Source organism: Gopherus flavomarginatus, chromosome 22 (genome assembly GCF_025201925.1).
Source record: "Gopherus flavomarginatus isolate rGopFla2 chromosome 22, rGopFla2.mat.asm, whole genome shotgun sequence".
NCBI lineage: Eukaryota > Metazoa > Chordata > Testudines > Testudinidae > Gopherus > Gopherus flavomarginatus.
In genome coordinates, this window is record NC_066638.1 from 10,437,216 (window position 1) to 10,460,707 (window position 23,492).

The window sequence follows — 23,492 nt, forward strand, 5'->3', positions numbered from 1 at the left end:
AAGAAAGGGCTAGTCCTGCTCTGCACCCAGCTGTGCTGCGCCTGCACCTGGACCAGAGTTCAGCTCATCCCCAGAAAGCTACTGAACAGCTGGGGGAGAATCAGAGAAGAGCAACAGATATGACTGGGTGGGAGTCGGTTGATGGAGGAAGATAGACGGCTGATTTGGCTTAGCCATGGCTAAGCGCTGGTAGGACCAAGCCACTGGGGGGTCATCAGCTATCTGAAAGGAAGGTGATTAGCTAGGCTACCACCCCAAAGGGCTGGAGCTAAGAATGAGAATAATCTCACCAGGAGAAGCTTCCTCACAGGGAAATGTGTTTAGCAGCGAGTGGAAGACATTTTGAAACAGTCTCAGAGTACAGTATGTCCTGTTAGCAGTACCCTGCATATAGGGAGTGAACACGGCCACCTAACTGGAGATTAGTTTAAAATTGGGAGATGTGTAACAGAGAGTCTCTAGCCCTTATGGTTATAAAGAAAACCTCCCAGCTGGGAACCCAATGGAACTGATTAAGCCAGGTCTCCAAACAGCCTGAACACCCCTCCAAATGCTGGTGGAGTAGTGTGACCCTGCTCCGTTCCTTTTCAAAGTGTGTTGACTCTGAAACCTACTGATAACATCAATGTCTAGTTTAACTATATCACTGCACTGCTGGATGTAGAAGCAGAAGTTGGAGCAAAGCACATTTGGGCAGCTCATTGTTTTCAGTTTGCTTGGTGGTGGGGGGAAGCAGAGGGAGCATGAACAAAGAATTCAACCCCTCCCTGAAAGTCATTTCAGCCCCCACCCGGCATTCCTTGCCTCATACCAAAAGCCTCACCTGCCTCCTGGTGGGGGGCCAAACAAACACGAATGCCTCTCAGCTCAGCAGCCAAAGCCTCCCACTTGCCCCAGCTCTTACATGGTAGTTACTCCAAGTCAATAGGGGCGCGTGGGGCACAGTCTGGGGGAGGGAACAAAACAGATTGATAGCAAGGCACACATATAACACAAGGGATGCAGCCCTGGCAGGACAAGCCAGGGTGGGAGGTAAGGGAAGGAAAATTGGGATTGTCACTCTTGGGTAGTGTAGATCGAGCAGACCACACAGGACATGGGCCCCCGCCCACTGTGGAGAATGGGGCTCCACCAGTCCAGCCTTGCTACTGTTTCTGTGAGCTCCCTGCTCCTCCGGGCCTGGGGATGAAGCCAGGACTGGCTGCAGAGCTCACAGGCTGGTGATCAGGGAGGGCAAGGTGGGATTAGCTCCAGCTCAGTGCCCCCCCGGTGCCCAGCTGCTAGCCAGCTAAGGACTAGTCTGACTTTGAAGGGTTAATAAGGTGCTGAGGTGGGAGCCACAGTGCTGGGTTTCGACAGAGCCGAAATTACAGTGTTGCTGGGCAGGGTGGGCGTCGCTGCTCGCCATACTCAGAGCCGGTCTTGCAGCTTTTCCCAGGATGTGCCGCAGGGCCGGAGCTCAGCGGCAAAGCCGCTAGGAAGCATTTTGTGTGGGCTCAGCACATGGGACGTTCCACAGACCCCGGCCCTGCTGGGCCTTTGCTAACGCAGCTCTTTGCAGCAAGCAGGTGGGGGGCAGAGGAGGAGGCAGCTAGGGCACAGAAGCTGAAACTGAGTGAAACTCACCCGCTTTTGGTACTGGCCGCACCTGGGGAGACGCGGGCACCCATGGCTGGGGACTCAGGGGCATGGCCACCTGCCAGCTCCCTAGGCTCCTGTGGAGGAAGAAGAGCACTGGCCTCCTCCAGGAGCCCCCAGGATTGGGGACACACACACACACACACACATACGTCTGGGCTGCTTTTCCCGGTCCAATGCCCACAACACCGGCTGGCGTGCTGCGCCTTGGACAGGCTCCCACAACAACCCCACACCAAGTAGCCCTGAGCAAGAGGTTTGGCCAAGCCACTGTGACGTGGAACTGCCGAGCCTCAGAGCCGGGGCCCTATCCTGCTCCGGGCCATTCTTGAGGTGCTCTAAATTAGATGGATTTCAGTCTTAATCTGAATTAGCCCCAGAGATCAGCTCTGGATCCAGATCAAACCTGCCAAATTTGTCCCACGGGGGTCGATAGGAGGAAGAGGCAGGCTGCAGTTCAGGCCATGCCATACTGGACATAAGCCCAACTAGCAATAACGTGCAGCTGGTTATTCTCAACGGGACTGCGGAGATTCCTGGGTTTCTGAAAACTCCAGCCCAGAGAGAAGAGGGTCTCTATGCCCCAGAGCCTCCCCCCGCAGCACTTGGCTGGCCTGGTCAGAGTAGAGGATGCTCTTGGGTGTGAGGACAGATGTCACACCTGGGCTGCAGCCTGTTTAGGGACCCTGTTGGGATTCTGCCCAACACCCTCACCCCAAAAGTGCTGCCCAGCCATTGGGCACTGGCTGAGGCTGAGACCTGAGCAGGCCCCTCCTAGCCACAGCAACACGTGTGCCAGGGTGCAAGAACAAAAATGCACTCGGGGCTTTTTCAGCTAATTGTCATTGAACAGCCATTTGGCCCTGAGATCACTGCTGACCCTCTAACGCTCCACAGCAGCACAGGGCTTGGTATTGCTCCGACCCAGAGAGCAACCGCTGCCATCAGTCAGTATCAGCCCCACTGTGACCAAGCCGGCACCAGGGAACAGCTGGGCGTGGCTGTGAGGAAGGCTGAAGTGCAGTTTGATACCAGTGCTGGCATCGCCAGCTCTCAGTCACAGCCTGACCTGGGCCCAGCTCAGCTACAGCATCTGAGAGCCCTAGACTGCAGCACTGGTAACCCAGCACCTTCCAAATACTTGCTTAGGGTACAACAGATGTGGGGCGAGATGCAATCCATGGAGACCCCCCCCCACCCACTTTTCATGACCAAGCCTCCTGTATTGTCACAAGGCTAGTGGGGCCCTGAAGAAGACCCTGCACTGAGCAATTTTATCCTAGCAAAAAAATTACTGCATGTTACAATTACCCCCTATAAAACACTGCCCTTGCTGTGCAACGCGCACACACACACACAGCACTCCCCCTTGTGGCGTGTGTGCGTGTGCACACACACACACAGAGCGCCCTTTTGTGGCTCTCACACACACCCCATCTTGTGGCACCTGCGGAGTAATAAGATGGCACGAAAGCCACAGTCTCCTCCCCACCCTGCAAAAGGAGTGGACTATGCAGAAATTCCAGCCAGGGTGCTAAGATACATATTTGTATAAGATCAGCTGCATCTCCACTGCCAAGTGGGCGCCAAGGGACGTGTTGATGCCTGCAGGAGCCTGGAAGAAATGAACCGATTCCCTGCTTGGAATCATCCCAAGATCTTCCCGGCATCAAAGCCAGCAGCATTCCTCACCCCACTCAGCAATGCTCCAGGAATGCTGTGCATTGCTCACAGGTGAGCTCCAGCCCCCAGAACAGGGACCTGCAGGCAGGAAACCGTTCCTGAACGTGAAGCCGAAGGAGCTGTGGAGGCGTGGCCCCGTGTGAGAAGGTAGCAGCCCCATCTCTGGGGACACTGAGGGACCAGTGTAGGGGCTGAGCCCACCACGAGTCTGCAAGGGCGGCGGACTGTACGGGACCCACAGGCCTTTTCCGTTATTTGAAGCATTTGCCATAGCACCCTGTCACCTCCCTCCCGTTCATGGGGCAGGGTGTGTGTGTGTTTCTTCCGTACACTGGCTTTATGTGCCTATGGCATGAGAACCGGGGGTGGGCCCTCAGACTGCACATAGCCATCTCCAGAAATGGTGCAGTAGCCTAGGTCTGCAGGGAAAGCACTTCCCACAGTCAAGCAGCTGCTCCCCCACGACCCCTGCCCCTGGTTTTAGTGGATCCCGGCACACCAGGACACGTGGGGGCTGCATTAGCAGCACCCAGAGAGCAGCGAGCCAGGAGTGCCCCCTGCTGTCTGGCCGCAACAGCTGCAGAGAGGCAAAGGTGCCGGAGTTGTCTGCTTCCCTGGCACAGAAACGTGGAAGGAGGCTACAGGACATCACTGCGTGAAGCTGGGGCCCCGAGCAGAGTGAGGCCTTGAAACTCAGTATATTAATCTCAACCCTCCTCTGCGTCTCAGGAGCGACAGCAAGAATTCCCCCAATCTGGAAGAACACCAATCTGCTGAGCCAACGCGCCTGCATGAGAAGGCAGTTTTGGCTTGGATTCCTCTTAGGGACTAGCCCTCTGCCCCCATCCTTAGCTGAGTCATCCTCAGAGCACGTCCCAGGCCCTACGTCCTCCCGCTCCCTTGTGAGGGGGGAGAGGCTCAAGTCCTATGTGTCAGGCAGGGAAAAAGGTGACGTACCCAAGGTCACAACCAGGAGCTAGAACTTGGGAGTTCCTGGTTCCCAGGCCTGGCCTCTGGCTACTAGACTCCTTCATCCCCTAGCCAAAGAGCCACCTTCCCAAGGAGCTGGGAGTGACACTCACCAGGCTCAAACCAAACTGCTCAGACTAAGAGGGGCAGATGCCAGCATCTTTCACTCCTCATCTCCACCCCCTGCTGCCCCACGGCACTCACAGCGAGGGAACATGGTGATTTTAACCCAGTCTATAGCAGACCCTGGCCATGTCACCAATTATTGCAGCGTTGCAGCTTTTTTAGGGTAGAGTGATGGATGCTGCAGATCAGAAAGTCCTTCAGCCACCCACAGAAGACTGATTGCACCTGTCTGTTTTATGCCTCACTTTCCAGGAGCTGGTTTTTAATGAGTCGTCGCATGGTTGAATTGGTGGGTGAGGCCCATCAGTGGGCATTAGGTAGGTGAATGAGGACTGACTCCCCATCGCCTCTATCAAACGTATCTTTTGCGTTTCACCCAGGCCGCCCCTAATTTCAGCCCGGGGTGATCTTTCTGGCAGCTGTCCCCACTTTAGGGGAACCTAATGCGGTCTATTGTCTGTGTTCACGGGGAATGTAAGGAGTCCCTGTGATGCCACAGGGATAGTCCAGTGTGAAGATGATCTGAATATCTTTCTAGCGATGGACAGCTGAACATATTATTTGCCCAGGTCTAGAACAGCAGAGTGTGCAAGAGGTCAGGATTGTGGTGCACTGGCAGAGTGGTGCAGGGCGCCCAGGACTGGAAAAGCTTGGTGGGAGGGGTGGAGGGTGTGGACGGAAGGGAATTGGCAGAGGACAGTGGCTGGTGCATTTGCAGTGGGTAGGCAGATGGGGTAAAAGGTTGCAATCCAGGAGGCCTGGAGAGGCCTGAGAGGCTAGGAGAATTGGGCTGGATTGTGGGAAGAAGCAGCGGTGTGCACTCCCATCCAGCCGAGCAGAGGGCGTGGCAGCGGTGCTGTGTGCATGCAGCTTGCGAGGAGAGGTGCCACAGGAACCGGAGGCATCAAAGCGCTTGCTGCATTCGCTTTCAGTCCCTGAGCTGCCAGCGCCTAGCAGTCCAGAGCTGGGACGCGCTTGGCGGGCACAAACCTCACCATGCAATGCCACACTGCAGGTTTCCTTCCTGCTTGCTCAGTGCTAACAGCATGCTGGGCAGGAGGGGTGTACAGGAACTGACAAGTCCATGAATGACATACAAAGCTGCTGATCTCAGCTGGGCCGGACGGGGTTAGTCAGACGTTACCCCAGGGGCTACCCTTTCACCCTCAGCTCTGAGCTGAGCTCTTCAAGGAGACATGGCGCTGGTCTCGCTCAGGCCAATAAAAGATATTACCTCACCCACCTCATGTCTCTCATATCCTGGGCGCAACACGGCGACAACACAACTCAGCTGTTCAGGCATTTTCCTGAGGCTCTGGTTACTACAACAAACAGTCCTGACCCACGAGGGTGTCAGTCAACTCTGACAGCCTTGCACTTACGGGGAGCCCTTTCCAGAGAAGCTAGGGAGCGAGCTGAAACACGGAGACAGCCTTTGTGGGAGGGGAAACCTGCCTTGGTGGGAGTCACTGCGAATGCCTGGCTCTGAGTCACAAGCCCAAAGGAACAGCTTTGATACCCGATATCAAGATCCTTCTCTGGCCCCATCACCAGTTTGCATGGGCCTCAGACACAGCAGTGAATCTAGCCTCACAAGCCCCCAGGGAGACAGGGAAAGACAATTAGCCCCTGTTTTACAGATGGGGAAACTGAGGCAAAGACAGGGTCAAGTGACTTGCCCCAAGGTCTGTGGCAGAATTGGGACTGATCCCAGATCTCCAGTGTCCCCTGGCTCGTGCCTTATTCATAAGACTACCCCCTTTCTCTTTATCTTTGGGATGTACCTGGCCCTCATTTCCATTGTATCTGACTGAGCATCCCACTGTCTGATGTATTCATCCTCACAGCATCCCTGGGAGGCAGGGCACTGCTATTAGTTCCCCATCTGGAACATGGGGATGAGGCACAGAGCGACTGTCCACACTACGGGCACGCCAGCAGCTCAGGGCCAGGGCGCCAGCTGCACTGCTGGAGTGGAGACACTGCCAACAGCAATGGAAGGGGGGTTTTCTTCTGCGGTAGGAAATCCTCCTCCCTGAGGGGCAGTAACTACACTGCCAGAAGAATTTTTCCATCGACTTAGCCACATCTCCACTGGAGTCGGGTCAGCATAGCTACAGTGCTCGGGGAGGGGAATTTTCACACCCCTCAGCACTGGAGTTACGTCATTCTAACTTTTAAATATAGACCCGGCCTAAGTGACTTGCCCAAGGAGTCTGTGGCGGAACAGGGTCTCCCGAGTGCCTGATTAGCACACTAATCACTGGGCCACTGTCCCCATTTTGACTAAAAAGACCCCTGCAAAATAGACAATAGAATAAGTCCCAGCCCCTTTCTTCTGTTCACCTCCCACCTTCACTCCATTCAGCCACCAATTGCTTAGACTACCTCACTACTGGCTGGGATCGGCTTCTCCACGTCCTGTCCTAAACTGATAAGTAGTGTTGCTGCATGCTCTTACGCAGCTGCTATGTTCTGCCCCAGAGGCGGCTGCCTGTCATTGGCAGATAGAAGCAATTCCTACATATATCAGAGGGGTGGCCGTGTTAGTCTGGAGCTGTAAAAGCAGCAAAGAGTCCTGGGGCACCTTATAGACTAACAGACGTATTGGAGTATGAGTTTTTGTGGGTGAATACCCACTTCGTCAGACGCCGGTCACGTATTCACCCACCAAAGCTCATGCTCCAATACATCTGTTAGTCTATAAGGTGCCATAGGACTCTTTCCTCCATATAGTAAAGCTCTCTAGCAAAGAGTGAAAGACAGCAAATAATTTTCAGAGACAAGGTGGGTGAGGGAATCTCTGATTGCACCAACTTCGGTTGATGAACGAGACAAGCTTTTGAACTACACAGAACTCTTCTGCTGGTTTCTGAGCTGAACAAAAGTTCTGTGTGGCTCAAAAGCTCGTCTCTTTGATCAACAGAAGCTGGTCCAGTCGAAGATATTGCCTCACCCACCTTGTCTCCCTAGTATCCTGGGACCAACATGTCTACAACAACACTGAAAAAAACCATGTAATTTAGTCAGCTCTGCTCCCTGTAAGCAAACTTCTGAATTAATTATTGTTCACGGTGTTGTAGCCCTGTCAGTCCCAGGATATGAGAGAGACAAGGTGGGTGAGGGAATATCTTTTATTTGCTCTCTTGTCTCGCTAAATTAATGACATTATCTTTGTTCCAAATCAGGTCTTGTTTCCTTGCCTTCTCCACAACAGCAGAAAGCGCCAGCTCGGGAAGAGGGAACCCATAAATAGCTGGAGGGTGAATAGGATCTGGAGCTTCTGGATGGCCAGGCTGCATGCAGGACAGAGCCTGTCTTTGAAGGTGGCCTTTGTGTGGCTGATGTCAAGGTGGCTGATCGTGGGTCAGTAAAAGGCAGCTCTGGATGGTCCTGGCAGGAAGCAGCCCCAGGCCCAGCTGCAGGAGGCCTATTGTCTCCACCTCCTCTGGTTGTTAACACTACAGGAAAGGAAGGGTGTTATCTCTTTCTGCCCTTCCCCCTTTCATCGCTGGGAATGTTTCCCATCCCTCCTCCACCCCAGGCTCAGCCACAGCAAAAGACCATGACTCATTCTCATAGGTTCAGGATGCTCAGCTGTCATTGTGCCTGAGGACGAAGGATATTAACCATGGGCTCTTCTGAGTGGGTGACTGGGGAACAGGAGGGTGGGAGGCCAGGGGACAGGGTTTGGAGCTCAGCTAGCCTGGCTGCTGTCACAAAGCCCTCCAAGCCTCTCCTCCTCCCCTCCCAGAAGCAAACCCATCCAGAGGGGGGGAGGCTGCCGCTTCTTTCCCATGGGAGGTTGCACCAGGGAAGCCTCCTGCTGGATTTTAAACACAAGCCATCTCCTACACACCACGTGCTTTGCCGCCTCATGACCATTGTTTTACTAATCAACCAGTCCACTTTGGTACCCTAAAGACAACATCTCCTTGTGCTCTGTGTCCTGGTGCTATTAACATATACGCCCTGCCCTCACTCTCCTATTATACGGGAGCCAGTTGGGCTGAATACAAGCAGCGGCCTGTAGATGAGCAAGGCAACGGGTCCTTGCTTTTTCTTTTGCTGTAAAGTTTGCCCAGTTCTCGTGATTTTAAAATCAATAAATCTGTTAATCTATAAGGTGCCACTGGACTCCTTGTTGTTTTTGTGGATACAGACTAACACTCTGATATGTGATACTTGGTGTTTTGCAGAATGCCCCAGCTCCTGGAGCCAGGTGATTCTGCGAGACTCTCAGCTTTCATTAACAATAAAAGTCTTTTGCCCTCATGGCTGTGGAGAAAGGCTGAGACCATGGCCCGGGTGCAGCCTAAAGCAGTGGTTTTCAAACTTTTTTTCTGGCGACCCAGCTGAAGAAAATTGTTGATGCTCACAACCCAACAGGGCTGGGGATGAGGGGTTTGGGTTGTGGGAGGGGCTCAGGGCTGGGGCAGAAGGTTTGGATGTGGGGGTGATGGCTACGAGATGAGGGGTTTGGGGTGCAGGAGGGGGCTCTGGGTTTGGGAGGGCTGGGGGTTGGGCTGTTGGAGGGGGTCAGGGCTCTGGGCTGGGGGTGCAGGCTCTGGGGTGGGGCTGTGGATGAAGGGTTTGGGGTGCAGGAGGGACCATGCTTTGCCTCGGAAGCGGCCAGCAGCAGGTCTGGCTCCTAGGTGCAGGCATCCCCCTCCAGCTCCCAATGGCTGATTCCTGGCCAATGGAAGTGCGAAGCCAGTGCTCGGGGTGGGCACAGGCATTGACTTCACGGGTGCTCCGGAGCTGGAGCACCCACAGGGAAAAATTAGGGGGTGCGCTGCACCCCCGGCAGCCAAGCTTCCCACCTGGCCCTGCCCCACCTCCTCCTCCCCTGAACTCGCCATGTCTCCGCTCCTCTGCCTATCTCCCAGGGCTCCCTGCCTGGCCATTAGCACGCTCCGGGGGGGTGGGGGGAGGGGGAACGTGGTGTGCTCAGGGGAGGAGGCGGGGCTGGGGCGAGGATTTGGGGAAGGGGTTGGAATTGGGGTAGAGCCTCATGCAAGGGGTGGAGTAGGGGTGGCGCCAGGTGCAGAGGGGAGGTCAAGCACCCACAAGAAAGAGGAGAAGTCGGCACCTATGGAGGTGGGGGCAGTGCGCGGAGCTCCATGGCCCCCCCACCTAGGAGCTGGACCTGCTGCTGGCCACTTCCGAGGCGCAGCGCGGTGTCAGAACAGGTAGGGACTAGCCTGCCTGAGCCAGGCAGCACCGCCGACGGACTTTTAACGGCCCAGTCAGTGGTACTGACCAGAGCCCCCGCGACCCAGTGCCTTACATTCCACAACCCAGTACTGGGTCATGACCCACAGTTTGAAAACCACTGGCCTAAAGGCACAGCGACCAGAAGGCAAAGAAAAAGAACCAATTTAAAAAAAAATCCTCATGATATTTGAATGCTTGGGCCAGCGATGCTGCCTGCTGTATGCGCACCTGACCACTGAGGAGCTGCATGTCTGCAGGAGAGAGCATTTTATGTGTACACCTGCCCTGAGAGGGTACAGACATCACTGCTGAGCTCAGCCCAACCCCAGAAACCTCTACACACCTCTGCGGGTCTGTGCAGGGCATCCCGCTGCACCTGCTCCTCGTTAGGACAAGGGGAAGGTGTGGTCCTAGGATCCAGATCCAGTTCCACCCACAACCCTCATGTCCTTCTAATGCCGAGCAGCTGCAGCTGGCAGTCAGCATAGCTCCTTCCCAGCACAGAGCTGGCTGCCAGGCTTAGAGGCTCTTGGAGAGCTGAACACAGAGGGAGTTGTGGGATATCCCTGCAGCCTTCACGTTAAGAAGCTGTGATCTACCCAGCTCAGGGTCACCATTATTTCCAGGCACTTTCACTACCTGCCCCCTTACACTAGGCCAGTGCTGTTGTGTTTGGGTGCCAAGCTCGCAGGGGTATGTTTAGAGTCAAACAGAAAATTGATCTAAATTTAAAAATCAAAGTGAATGTCATGGACACTGGGAATTGGCTCTGGATACTTGTGTGTGTGTGTCACACACATCCCTGTCCTGTGGACTCACATATTCTCAGTCATTTTCTTGTGAGATTTGGGTCCATGAAGAGTAAAGGAAAAGAGCTGGGGGGATGGGGAGAGATCTCCAAATTCGATCAATCCTCAGACAGGCTGAAGGTTCAGGGTCAGGGTAAAGGTTTGGCTCACATCTCATTTTATCCCAACCGACTCGCCAGGGTGCAGCTGCAACAGAAATGACCAACTGGGGCCCCACTGTCATGCATAGACTTGATAACTCAAGGGAAACCTTCCATCTCCCTCTCCCACAATGGCGGATGATATCTCATTGGGTCCACACCTCTCCCAAATACCCCTGGTGGGTGGACATGGTTGAGGGGCCACTCACAATGAGAGGTCTCACAGAAGCTTACCCAGAACCCCACTGATCCTTGCCCCGCTCTTCACCCACCCTGTTTGGAAGCCTGAGCTCAGCCGAGCTGGTGGCTTTGATCACCTCGCACTGTGAATGGTGTGAGAGATTTCTCAGCTCTCTAGTGAAATTCCCAGCACCAGTGTGCTGGAGATTAGGCTATTCTCACCCAGGCTTCAAGTAGTTTGAGTCACTCCAGGCAGAACATTTCATTCCTTGCCCTGTACCAGCTCCCAGTGTCTTGTTAATCTGCATGCCAGAGCATCTTCTGTTGTTTCCAGATGAGCCCCAGCAGAGGTTGTTTGCCCTGTGAGAATCTGATCTGTTGCTAATTCTCTTCATCCTCTAAAAGGTGGGGGGTGATTAGGCAGAGAGATCCAGGTTTCCTGGGTCCCACATGGAAATGGTGAGGAGAAGAAGAGAGGCAGGAAACATCCCCCACTCCCCATTCACATCTGTGGGTGAGAAGGCTGAGATGCCTTTCAAGCAGTTTCTGTATCCGCCAGTGAGAAATCAGGCAGGTGCTGCAGGCACATGAGCAGAAGCAATGGATGGGAAGTTCTGCACCACCACATGCTGCTGCCTCTCACTGATCGTTTCTCTGGATGGCACTGGATGTCATCCAGGCCTGCAGCCAAGGGAAGAATCTCTCCCACATGGCATCATGCAGTTGATCAGATGCAACTTGCTTTTTCCCACCTACTTCCAAAGCACCAAGTAGTGGCCACTGTTGGAGGCAAGACATCCAATTCGATGGGTCGCTGGCCAGATCCTGTCTTGCGGGCCCCATGTTTGAATATACTAGAGACGGACTCAAACCACATTCTTTAAATCTGGATTTGCAACCTCCTTCCCCCATGCTCCACAGTACAGGAGGTGGGGAGGTGAGGCTTGAGGCTGCTAAAGGGAAATGCAGAAGAGCTTAAAAGGTGGGAGGCACAAATGAATGAATAAAGTCATCTGGAGTGTAGAGAACAGAAATCAGATGCAAAAGGAATTGAGAGGAAAGGAATTAGAATCTACTTCCGACAGGGCTCTGTTTAGCTGTGTGCTACGTACATTTTCATTAGGAACTTTGAGACGGACTTAATCAATTCAGCATGACCAAGACCTGGGCTCCTGATTCACTGTTTTCATATGTGCTGCCCTCCCTCTCCAGCCACCATCCCAAGGCGAATATTTGCTAAGACTCCATGACACATGAGCCAACGTCCCAGCCCCCAGGGTCCAGCACCCTGCAATATTTCACCAGGGGTGATGATGGATCATTGCCGCTGTGCAGGAACCTCTTTAACTCCTCAGACGTCGCAACCAGTGAGGGCACAAGGTGAGGCCAAACAAAACTTGACAGAGGAAACTACAATTGTAAAGGCACTAGGCTGGGAGCCAGGAGACCTGAGTTCAATTCTTGCTTGTGTGATGCTGAACAAGTCACTTATGCTCAGATTTTCAATGATGCTATAAGCGATTTGGACACCTTAATGGGACTCAGGCATCCAAATCCTCTAGGCAGATTTTAAAATTTCAGCCTTAATCTCTCTGGACTTCAGTTGCCCATTTGTAAAAATGGGGCAATAATCATTTGTGGGGCCCCCCGTGGCCTGGGGCCCCAGGCAATTGCCCTACTTGCGACCTCTTAATCCTGGTCCTGCAGGCTGCAAAGAAAAGTTTGGAAGGAACCTGGCATTTCCTCACAGCCTTGTTCTCCTGACAGGACCCACCACGTATTACAAAAAACTTCACACTCTGACGGAAGAAACATCAGGCATAAAGCAAAGCTAAACAGCTGCCAATATCCTGAAACAGAATCCATCCATCTAACTCTCCACAGTGTGGACCCTGCATCATCAGCTCACTTCTCCAGGAGCTCAAGCTACTTCAGTGTTAAAAATCCCAGCTCCCCAGTCCAAGGGCAAACACACACATTTCACTGGCCTACAGAAAAGCCAGTACGCCAGCTCTGTGCCTGCAAACAGAGCGGACAGAGGAAAAATCCCTCAGAAAGATTAGAATAGAGCCATTCCAGAGAGCGCAATCCCACCTCATTCCTACTCACTAACCGTGCCTCAGGCAGACATGGGCCTGAGCCCACATTCTGGAGCTTTGGGCAAGACCAGAGCCACATCCACGCTTCATAACGTGAGTGTTTCTATAAAGGGAACCCCAAATTCAAACACTCTCCAACTCTGCTTTGGATCCAAACTGGGCTGCTCTGGTCCATCTCTGCAATTCACTTTGCAGTGCCCTTGGGGGCAGCGAGGGCTCAGGGCACATCGCTCAACAGCAGGCCCTATAAAATCAACTGTGTTCAAGGTACAGCACCAGCAAGCAGCTGAGTTCCCCATGTCTGCGCAAGCGGGTGCTCCAGACACACTCGACAGGGAGAACATTTTACATCCTAGCAGGTATCTAGTGGTTAGAGCAGGAGGATAGGAGCCAAGAAACCTGAATTCTGTTCCTAACGTGCTGTGTGACCTTGGGAAAATCACATCGCTGTTCTGTGCCTCAGTTTCTAGATGATACTATATTTACCATATACTATCCCCCAGAGGGATACCGTGAGGATAAATAAATTGTTTGTGAGATGCTCAGGTACTCCAGAGATGGGGGCCACCCAAGTATCTAGGCAAAGGTATTTACCTATCTCCCAGGGGGGTTGTGAAGATTCATTAGGTTCATATTTCTACATTATTTATTATCCATATTGTGTTAGTGTCTAGGAGCCCCAGTCATGGACCAAGGCTCCATTGTGCTGAGCGCTGCACAGACACCGAACAACCTGCCCCAAGAGCTGACCATCTAAGTTGTAAGCGTCATTACTTTGAAACCACAATGGGCTATAGAAGTAGTACTATCCTTTTCTCTGCAGAGCGTGCCAGGCACCAGGGCCTCAGACCCACTGCAATAAGGAGGTGGGGTTCACCTGGGGTGTTGGGGTTACATGTACCGGAGCCCTAGCTGGTCACTGGTGTCCAGCAACAACCTTATACCCCCAGGCAATGCTTCGTCCAGACTCTAGCCACACCTGCAAAGTGGGATTTTAACATTTTTGCTCAGCACTAATGCTGGGCCCCTTGTGCGTTTAGTCAAGTGACTAGAAATGATCCTTGCCTTTGTGTGGGTGTGGCACTGGGATTGAAGCACGTGCTTTGCTGAATCAGGGCCTTAGACAGGATTGTTACTGCCATCAGAGCAGGAGCAGGCAGAGATTCCCCTCCTTTAACTCGCTCTAAGCACTCAGTCACTGCCCAGCTGGGGCAAGCAGCATTTCACCCCTTGCCAGATCTTCCTGTGGCAATTTGCTAGATATATTTGCCAACGTGCTATTGAGACTTTTGCACAGTTTTGTCCTCCAGGGATTTCATAGGGGAAAGGGAGATCCTGGGGCAGAGGGGCGCAGATGAGGGCGAGGTGGAAGGGACTATGGTACTCCCCACCCCTCAAAGCTAATCGTTTCCTCGCGGATGGTTTGTTAGAGGGGCTGCCTTTTCCTGGACGAAAGGTGCACAGCTGTCAATGGCAGGGCAATCTCTTCCCCCGTCACCTGACCCTGGGGAAGCAGTGGGTGCAGGGACAGGAACCCATCTCCAGAGCAGGGCCATGGATTGGGTTTCCCACTGAGATTCACATAGACATCAAAGCTTTTCTCCCTCCAGCTGGGAGGAGAGCACACTGACCAGCCATACCTCCCCCCAGCCCTAGGCTGGCCAATCGCCGCCTCACCTCTCTGGGAGGTGGCACCTGCTAGCTCTTTTTAGCCAATGAGAAAGGAATCCTTCCCCCCAGCCTCCACTGTGCTGCTGAGGAGGGTGGGGGGTTTAAAATCCCAGAAAGGTCTCCACCCCCTCCCCAGTGAGTCCCAGTGACAAGCAGGTCTGGGCCTGATGCTAGGTGCTGGGCTCCAGGGCTTTGCTGGGGGATTCCCAGGGTGAGGCAGAGAGGAAGCCAGACACCATGAGCTCAGTCCCCAGCCACCAGTGGCTGGACCACGTCTTCAGCGCGGTGGAGAGTGAGTTGGAAATGGGCCCCGAGACAGAGGATGCCTCGGAGAGGGAGATCAGGGTGGTACTGGAGGAGAAAGCGCTGTGGATGAACTTTAAGGAGCTCACCAATGAGATGATAGTCACCAAAACTGGCCGGTGAGTGCAAAGAATTCTCTTTTTCCCTCCTCTGCGCTGCCCGGAGGCACCCTCACCTTCCGCCCCTCTAGCTACCTCCCATAAGTATCCTTAAGATGCCCAGTACCAGTGCCTCCAGGCCCCAGACACATATATTTACCCAGCCAGGACCCGATTCTCCTTCTTGCCCCATTGATGCTGCTCTTTGCAGCAGGGTGCTCATGCTTTGTCTCCAGAAAGGCGCCACTGGCTGTTTTGTGGCTCTGAGCTCCTTGTGGCATGATCACTAGACATGGGGGGCTGGGAGGGAAGGCCTCTCTCCCCCCACATTAGGAGGTAGGGGCCAAGGTCTAGGAAACACCTTATTTTAAATCCTTAGGGTTTTAGTGGAGCTGCACAGCTACATTTGTCTGATATGTGCAAATTCCCCATCAGGGGTTTAAGCTTTACGTGGGCTGTAAATAGCACAGTCTTTGCGCTGGCCCTCTGCACAAGGCTGAACTTCCCCTGGGGTATACAGACAGAGAGCTGCCGCAGAGGTGACTCTGATGGTTTCCGTTGCTGGGGCAGTTATGTAGTTGGGCGACAAGGACTACGAATTTACAAACTGGGGTGTTCCCCCCCACCCCCAAGAACGATCGAGGCAAACCATAACAGTCTGATCACTTTGATCTGATGGGAGGTGAATTTAAAAAGTGTCATTAGTTTTCCCTCCCTGTTACGGTAATGGGAACGACTGGTCTGTTCTGTTCGAAAAGAAAGAAAACGGACAGCAAACAGATCAGTTTATATTAAAATGAAAAAGAAGGTGCAGCCCCTACTTAAACCTTCCTGGTAACCTCCCTGATTGAACTGACCTCGTTATCTCTAGCTTGCTTGCTAGCACACATATATATACCTGCCCCTGGATATTTCCATTACATGCATCTGAGGAAGTGGGTATTCAGCCACGAAAGCTCATGCTCCAAAACGTCTGTTAGTCTATAAGGTGCCACAGGATTCTTTGCTGCTTTTGCTGTTACTTTTAGCATCCCCGGCCTTTCCAGGCCATTTGTACCAATTCACCCAGACACTGGCCCTAGCAACACAGCAAGGTTCACTCTGCCAGGGGCCGAGACGGGGTTTACTCTTTCCTGCAGAGATGGGCCTAACCTTTGTCACCCACAAGTATTCGTATTGTGCTGTAGCCCTGTCTGCACAGGCAAGACCCAGTCACGTTCTAGCACGGGCAGGCAGGCCTGCTGGAACACTGACATGGCACGCCAGTTACTGGGGAGACAGGTTCAAAGGCTCCAGCTACCCTGCCTCTCATTCACACCCTGACACCCGGAGAAGCTTGGCCACTGCTCGGGGTCACAAGGAGCAGGCTGTGCTCCATGCAGTCACACTCCAGGGAGCAGGACAGTAGGGATGCCTACGGCATGCCAGTGATTAGGAACCACTGAAATGCCAATGTGGGGAGAAGCTCTGTGATACAGGGGAAGGGTTAAGAACTACACTTGTTAAGGTGGTGGGAGAGAGACCAGCGCTGTAATTAAACCTGCGGCAGAAGTGAGTTTGCAACCTAATCGTCTCCTCCTCCTATCCCCTGCCTAGGAGAATGTTCCCAGTGCTGAAGGTCGGCATCTCGGGCTTGGACCCCAATTCCATGTACTCTATCCTCCTGGACTTTGTGGCTGCAGATGGGAACCGCTGGAAGTATGTCAACGGGGAGTGGATTCCTGGTGGCAAGCCTGAGCCTCAGAGCCTGAGCTGTGTCTACATCCATCCCAAATCCCCCAATTTTGGGGCTCACTGGATGAAAGCCACCGTCACCTTCAGCAAAGTCAAGCTCTCCAACAAGATGAATGGAGGGGGGCAGGTAACTCTGGAAGGGGCTCACAGGGGGGTGGGGGGGCAAGGGGGATAGCTGATCTTACAGCCATCTGGAGAGCCCTAAGATACCAAGACAAGAAGTGAAGTTTCTATTTCCCTTATGCCATGGAAAGTATTGGTAATGCTGGACTTTCAGTGAGTGGCCCAAAGATGCCACTAGTTTGCCCTGAGCAAATACATGCTCAAATAGCCCCCTGAGCGCAGTGCAGGAGCCTAGATTAGAGAATAGCCATGTGGTTACACCGAGGTGATCATGGCCCCATCATATCACATTATCCATGCACCTGCAGGTCAGAGTGGAAGAGACACTGCAGGCATGGGGAGCATGTCTCTGGCCTGCATACTGACTGCTTTTCTGGCACACTGAAAGATCAGGTCCTCCGATGATGAAGCTGAGCCTGAAGGCCACTGTGTAGCATGTTTGTTCTGTCCCACAGATCATGCTGAACTCCCTCCACAAGTACGAGCCCCGTGTCCACATCGTGAAGGTTGGGGGTCCTCAGAAAGCGATCAGCAGCTTTGCTTTCCCGGAGACCCAGTTTATTGCCGTCACTGCCTATCAGAACGAGGAGGTATGTTGGATGACTATGTCCTGCAGATAAGAGTGCGCTCGGGGTTTTTATCATGAAAGGCACAGTCCTAGAGATCAGAGGCACATGGACCACTTCCCCGGCAACTGTGCTGTGGTCACCTCTGAGATATGAAGAACATAACCAACTGGAACCCTTCCAATACTTTTCAGCACAATGAACTGTTTTGTTTCAGTGCCCCGTTCTGTTCCCACCATCATCCATCTCCAAGGGCATGCCCTCCTCCCTTGGGCAGATCCAAAACACTGCACGTCGCTTGGAATCCACTTTCCTTTATAGGACATATATCATAAAGTGACTCCCCCAGCCCTTCATTCCTCTCCCCCAGCCACGCAAAGACCTGGTTCACAGAACATCTGTTTGTCTCTTACGCTCACATGCTGCTTCCCCAAGCCAATGGAAGCATTCTCCTTGATGTCCATGGCAACAGGGACAATCCCACGACATAGAGAACAATCCCTTACACCTGGGAGCTCGGAGAAAGTGAAATGTTAAACTTAGGCCTGGACACTGCTGGAAACGAAGGCATTTTAAGTCTCTGCTCCTGAAAGCCAGCTCTGGAAACATCATCCACATCTTGGGAGAGGCTGGAAAGCTCACACCTTGTGCAGTCACAGCTGAAGTCCACATAAGAATTAGAGCCAAATCCAGCCCTGATTTACCACCCCTTATTTCAGTGGTATTCCCTGGGATGTAATGGCTGGGTGGAATTTGGTTCTTAATGTGATGCCCTGCTTTGCCTTCCCTGGGAAAAAAAAATGCTGCCTCTCTTCTGTTTTTAGTGTAAAATGGCCAGTGAGGCAGGGTTGTCTAATGGGTAGAGCCTGGAGCAAGAAATCTGAGCATTCTAATCCCAGCTCTGACACTGGTTCACTTGGCAAGTCGACTCCTCTGTGTGTTTCAGCATCCCCACTTGTAAAACCAGAACAGCTCTGAATCTCGAGGGGAAGAGGGCTATTTTGTTAGCAGCTTCAATATGAGAAGCCCTTAGAGAAATGCTTATTAACAAATAAAAACCACTAGCAGGCATGCACCATTCATGAGCAGCCCTATAAACGAACATGTAAAGAAGAAGGAGGAAAGTTAGAAAGATTCCCATTTCATGCTTCCAAGGAGTGAAGACAAGTGGATTTTAGGAATTGATGAGAAGCACCTTGAAACAACAACAAAAGGGTCAAATTCTTCCGTTACACAAATGTAGAGTCATTGTAATTTGCTTAACGTCAGTGGAGTTAATTGCAATTTGATACCGGTGTAGGATTTGGCAGGATGGGGAGGCGTGTTGGAGAGATGAAGAGGGGTCAGGAGTGGCTGAAGGTTTATATTTAAGAAAGCTGAACTGCAACCGTCGTCTGTCATTTCAGATCACTGCCTTGAAAATTAAACACAATCCCTTTGCAAAAGCCTTCCTGGATGCCAAGGAGAGGTGAGTGCTGGCTGAGTGAGACTGAGGCCACCTTGCCTGAATCATTAGCAGTGCTTTGCCCCTCTTGGGCTCCTTTCATCTAAGTGTGTTCATAAATGGGAATGACTTAAGCTTCACAACGCCCTTATGAGCAACTGTCCCCATTTTACAGATGGGAAAACTGAAGCACAGGAAAAAAACTCAATCAAGGCCACACCAGTACCTCAGTGGCAGAGCCCAGAAGTCCCACCTCACTTCTCCGCTCTAACCACCCAGCCCCCTCCCCCTAAAGCAGCTGGGAGTCAGGATGGCAACTGGAGGTTGTGGCACTACTATAAAGGGACCCTGTAAATGAACTCGATTTAATGAATGCCTGACATTGGTTATTAACTGGAGACTTTATTCCCTCCCTGCATTCTCCATGTAGGTGCGACTCCAAAGACGTTCTCGACTCCAGCAATGAAGCTCATCAGGCTGGCTATTCACAGTGTGAGACTTCCTCTTTTCTGACTGATCTCTGGGACACTAGGACATGAACACACGAAAGGCCCAATCCCGAAGAGCATTGAGGCCTAGATCCCCCCAAGTGTATTTAGATTCCTAACTCATTTCAATAGATGTTAGGAGTCTAAAAACCTTTGAGGAGCAGGGCCTGAGTGCCCCAACTCCCCCTGGAGTCAGTGGGTGCTCAGGACACTCTCAGGACCAGACCGTACCGGCGTTTACAACACTTTCAAACCGGACTCTCTCAGGTTCCTTAGCCCCTCACTGCTGTACTGGAAACAGGTTTAGGTGGGGCTGCAGAGTCCATGGTTTGTATGATCTGCAAATGAAGCCAATAGATGTGAAATTCTCTCAGGCTCAAATACCCAATGCTGGCCTATAACAGGTATCTGATTTGGGGTCTGTCTCTCGCAACAAGCCCAAAAGTTAGAGACCTACCATTTAAAATAATGCCAGCGTCGTTCCTTTCCTGGACATTTTGGAGACTGTGGGTAGCATTTTCAAAAGAGTGAAGTGACCTTGGCTCCCAAGTCCAATTGAAAACCAATTAGACGCAGGCTACTGCATGACTTAGGAACTTCTGAAAATGCTCCCCTCGGTTCCATGGTTCTGTATGTTTGACACTGCTCATTTCCAGCCCAGCTCTGTGCCATGCCTTTGGACAGATCTGACAGGGTAGCTGCCCAAGGAGCCTTGAGTTACCTTTAACTATTTTTCTTTCATAGTTGGGGGTTGGTTTCTGCCAGGCACCAGCTCTTGCTGTTCCTCTCCTGCCCAGTCTTCGTTCTCAGGCAGTCCTGGCCTCTCGTCTGGCCACAGCTCATACTGCAAGACACACTCCAGCCTGCGGAACCCAAGGGCCTCACCTTATCCGAGCCCATACAGCCAGATCAACGCCTCACCAAGTAAGGACACCCCAGCCACATTCATTTTCCCGACTCTGGACTGGCCCAGGGCTTGGGCTGCCTGTAAAGTTCGCTGCAGAGACTCAATGCAGAGAACGGGGCAAGGGGAAGAGAAGTGTCCTTTAAATGGATGGAACATATTATTAAGTTGTTCCTTTAGGGTCAGGTTTTCAGAGATGCTGAGCCACAACAGCTCTAACTGACTTCAGCTGCAGTTGTGGGTGCTGAGCACCCACTGGAGATCAGACAGTCATTGCCCAACAGAGGCATCACCACAGCTGCCTTCCCTCTTGGATCCCCTCGGGGGAGAAAGGCCCATCTCCACTGGTGAGAGTGAGCACCCAGGCCTGCTCCTCTCTGGGTAAGGCAGGGCCTGCTGCATGGAGTCCTGTCCAGTGCAGGTGCCAAACAATGCCAAACAGAATCAGACTGCTATGCTCCACCCAGAGACGGATGGAGTTCAGTACTGGGGGAAGTCTTTCTGTACAGAATTTGTAAAGGGCTTAGACAAAAATCTCTCTTTTAATCTCTGTCTATGGTACTTATCTAGCATCTATTACTGTAGCAGATGAGCACCCCACAATATTTAGTGTCTTTATTTTCTCAACTCCCTGTGAGATAAGGAAGTGCAATTAGCCCCAGTTTATAGATGGCGAAGTGAGGGACACATGGGCTAAGTGACATGCCAAAGGTCACACAGGAAGTCTGTGGCAGAGCAAGGAATTTAACCCAAGTCTCCTGAGTTCCAGGCTAGTGCTCTAACTGCTAGCCTATCCTGCCTCTCTTTTATTAATGTAAGTTGTAACTATTATTGTGTCTCATCGTTTGCTCTACATCCAAACAATCTATTTTTGCTTTAGCTAATTATGTAGATAACTCCACTGGCCTCTCCCTGGTGTCTGCCCCTGACAGCTGGCCTGGCCTGTCTCTCTCCAGTTCTACGGGGGTTCTACCCAGCACTGCCTCTCCCACAAGGTATGGCACAGATGCGGATACTTTCTTCAATGGAGGGAGAGTGCTTTTATGCCTAGACTAAAGAATGAAGGGAGCTAAGTGGGGTTAATGTCCAGTGGTAGCTGGTCTAGGAGCTGGTTTCACAGCCAGATTTTAACCACATGGAGGGAGGAACATGGTGTCTCAGTTTAGTCCTTAACTGAGGGTTACATGTATCAGGACACTCAGCACATTGTCCTCTCTAGATGTTTAGAGTTAGAATGAGCCTGATAGCTCAAGCTGAGGAGCTTTGGCAGTGTCTGGGGGATGGCAGTGACTGAGGGAGGCAGGTACTCAGCAGATATCGGCTGAGGTTTACTGATAGGTGGAAGAGGGCTCATGACTTGAGCAGCATGAAGTGGTGCAGGTAGAGGGGGTAGCAATGCAGAAATTGGGGGTGCTGAATCAAGCAGGGCTGTGTCTGCAGGGGTAGGTTTGTGCAGCATTTAGGGGAGTGAGCACCAGGTGAACAGAGACTCAAGAAAGCAGGTAGGTTGCAAGCTAAGCTCTCAGCCTGTTCCTAGGGAGCTAAAATTTTTTTCTCCCCACCTAGAATTTGCCTTGCAGGGAAGGACAAAGGCAGGAGGTGAGCTCCCTGCTCTCCACTGCCAAAGACGTGAGGAGGGAGTTTTGCAAGCGGGGCACCCTCCACCCTGAAAGGGCTTGTCTCCTCTACAAGAACTACCTCATCAAGGGCCTAGTTAAAATGTGTAGTGTGGATGGACCCGACCCAGGTTATATCTGTGCCATCAGCCCTAGGCATGTCTCCGGAGGGGTTACACAACCTAGTTACAACACAGCTATGTTCTGCCCACGTTGCAAATTTTAACCAGTCTCCTGCCAAGACTGTGATGCAGTTACAGATGGGCTGTAAGTACACTCACAAGCCTTCTAGTCCCATTTCATTTCCTCAAAGCTGAGTGACTTTGTGCACGGAGAAGTGCATCAGAATAAGGCCGTCAAGGAGAGGAAAGGCCAGTTGCACTCCTGGGGGTGAGTGAGATACGCCAGGATGGTAACTCTCTTTTCACTTTACAGTCAATATTCCAGCCTGTGGTCCCCCACCAGCAACTCTATCAGTCCCGCTACTCAGTCCAGCTCCAACCCCCAGTTCCTGAGAGGCTCTTCGGTCTCTTACAGCAGCTTGGCCTCTGCTATCCCAGCCCCCTCCACATCCTCAGTCTATGACAATGCCTTGGCAGAGATGCCCTCGAGTGACTGTCAGTATGACTCTGCTATTTCCTGTCTGGCATCCACTTGGGCAACAGTCACTCAGACTTACTGATGCTGAGAAGTTGCCCTCGTCCATCTTCAAAAATTACTGGAAAGAAGCCGGCAGAGGGCAAGGAAAGGGGCAGCTGAACAATGGTGTGAACCTCTCTGCTCTCACAGCGTGTAGCTGATTGCATAGTCCTACAAGATAAGAACATGTCTCAGAACCTCCATCATTGTTTAAAGGCTGTGGCAGAATATGGAAGACGGACTCTTCTAGAGCAAGCAGAGGATGATACAGGTGGTAATCTGTGCTCCGCAGCACCGGGGCATATCTCCAAGGAGAGAATTAGCTTTACCCCCATAGTTTGGAAAGCGAAGAAGAAAGATGCAACCTGTCTGACTCTCAGGATGGTGGAGCAAACGAGCGCTGTCTTGTCGAGCGCATGTCCCAGCATAGCATGCTGGCTGGCTGGACCTTGTTATCACTTGCACACAGGAGACCCAAACAAAGGCAGTAAGATCTGCAAACGTGTGTGCCAAGATCTTGAAAAGTGGTGTATTATTTATTGAGCTTCGTTGTAAATAAACCTTTCTGACAACTAAGTGCTGTTTGCCTTTTGCTGAAGACTGAAACCCTCCGAGTTCTTACCGATGTAAGTGCTGATAAGGGGGTTTGGAGCAGGTATAAGAAACTTTGGAATAGGACATACGGCTTAACTTCTTACCTTCTTGCTCCTCCCTTAGGGAAGCTGATCTTGGATACCAAGACTATGCTTCTTCCAAATCAAGCAACCGACCGCATGCTGTTCCCCAAACCCTCTACTAATTACAGGGCAAACCTCAAACTTTAACAGAGACCCTCATCCTTACCATATGCAGCCATGGGTGTATTGTGACTGATCATGACAGCCCCTCCCTCTACAGATTCCTCTACCTCTGCTCTCAGAACTCCTCAAAATATGCATATGAGTCTGTTATTTAAATCCTTCCCAGATCCTACTGGAAAACCAAGTGGGAGAGAGGGTTGGGCCCGCAACAAAATAACATAATGCCATAAAATGCAGCGCTTAGA

At 52.1% G+C, this 23,492-nt stretch overlaps 1 protein-coding gene and 1 long non-coding RNA gene across 2 annotated transcripts; both read left to right on the forward strand.

Annotated features, from left to right (window-relative positions):
* Positions 1 to 4,607: 4,607 nt before the first annotated feature.
* Positions 4,608 to 8,545, forward strand: LOC127039004 (uncharacterized). Its single transcript, XR_007770853.1, has 2 exons — positions 4,608 to 4,733; positions 7,605 to 8,545. It is a non-coding gene; the product is annotated as an uncharacterized LOC127039004 (long non-coding RNA).
* Positions 8,546 to 14,769: 6,224 nt separating this feature from the next.
* On the forward strand, positions 14,770 to 23,023 carry LOC127038977 (T-box transcription factor T-A-like). The gene is made up of 8 exons (XM_050932053.1): positions 14,770 to 14,954; positions 16,530 to 16,794; positions 17,246 to 17,380; positions 18,763 to 18,824; positions 19,231 to 19,292; positions 20,033 to 20,212; positions 21,073 to 21,187; positions 22,244 to 23,023. The coding sequence occupies exons 1-8, from the start codon at positions 14,770 to 14,772 to the stop codon at positions 22,488 to 22,490; spliced, it is 1,251 nt and encodes a 416-aa protein (XP_050788010.1). The 3' UTR covers positions 22,491 to 23,023.
* The last annotated feature ends 469 nt before the right edge of the window (positions 23,024 to 23,492 follow it).

What these genes read in the sequence shown, in the direction of transcription:
- LOC127038977 (XM_050932053.1), top strand. Translation starts at nt 14,770, where the DNA reads ATGAGCTCAGTCCCCAGCCACCAGTGGCTGGACCACGTCTTCAGCGCG. An exon ending in AGATGAATGGAGGGGGGCAG is followed by an intron (nt 16,795 to 17,245) that starts GTAACTCTGGAA and finishes TCTGTCCCACAG; the next exon opens with ATCATGCTGAACTCCCTCCA. An exon ending in CTGCCTATCAGAACGAGGAG is followed by an intron (nt 17,381 to 18,762) that starts GTATGTTGGATG and finishes CTGTCATTTCAG; the next exon opens with ATCACTGCCTTGAAAATTAA.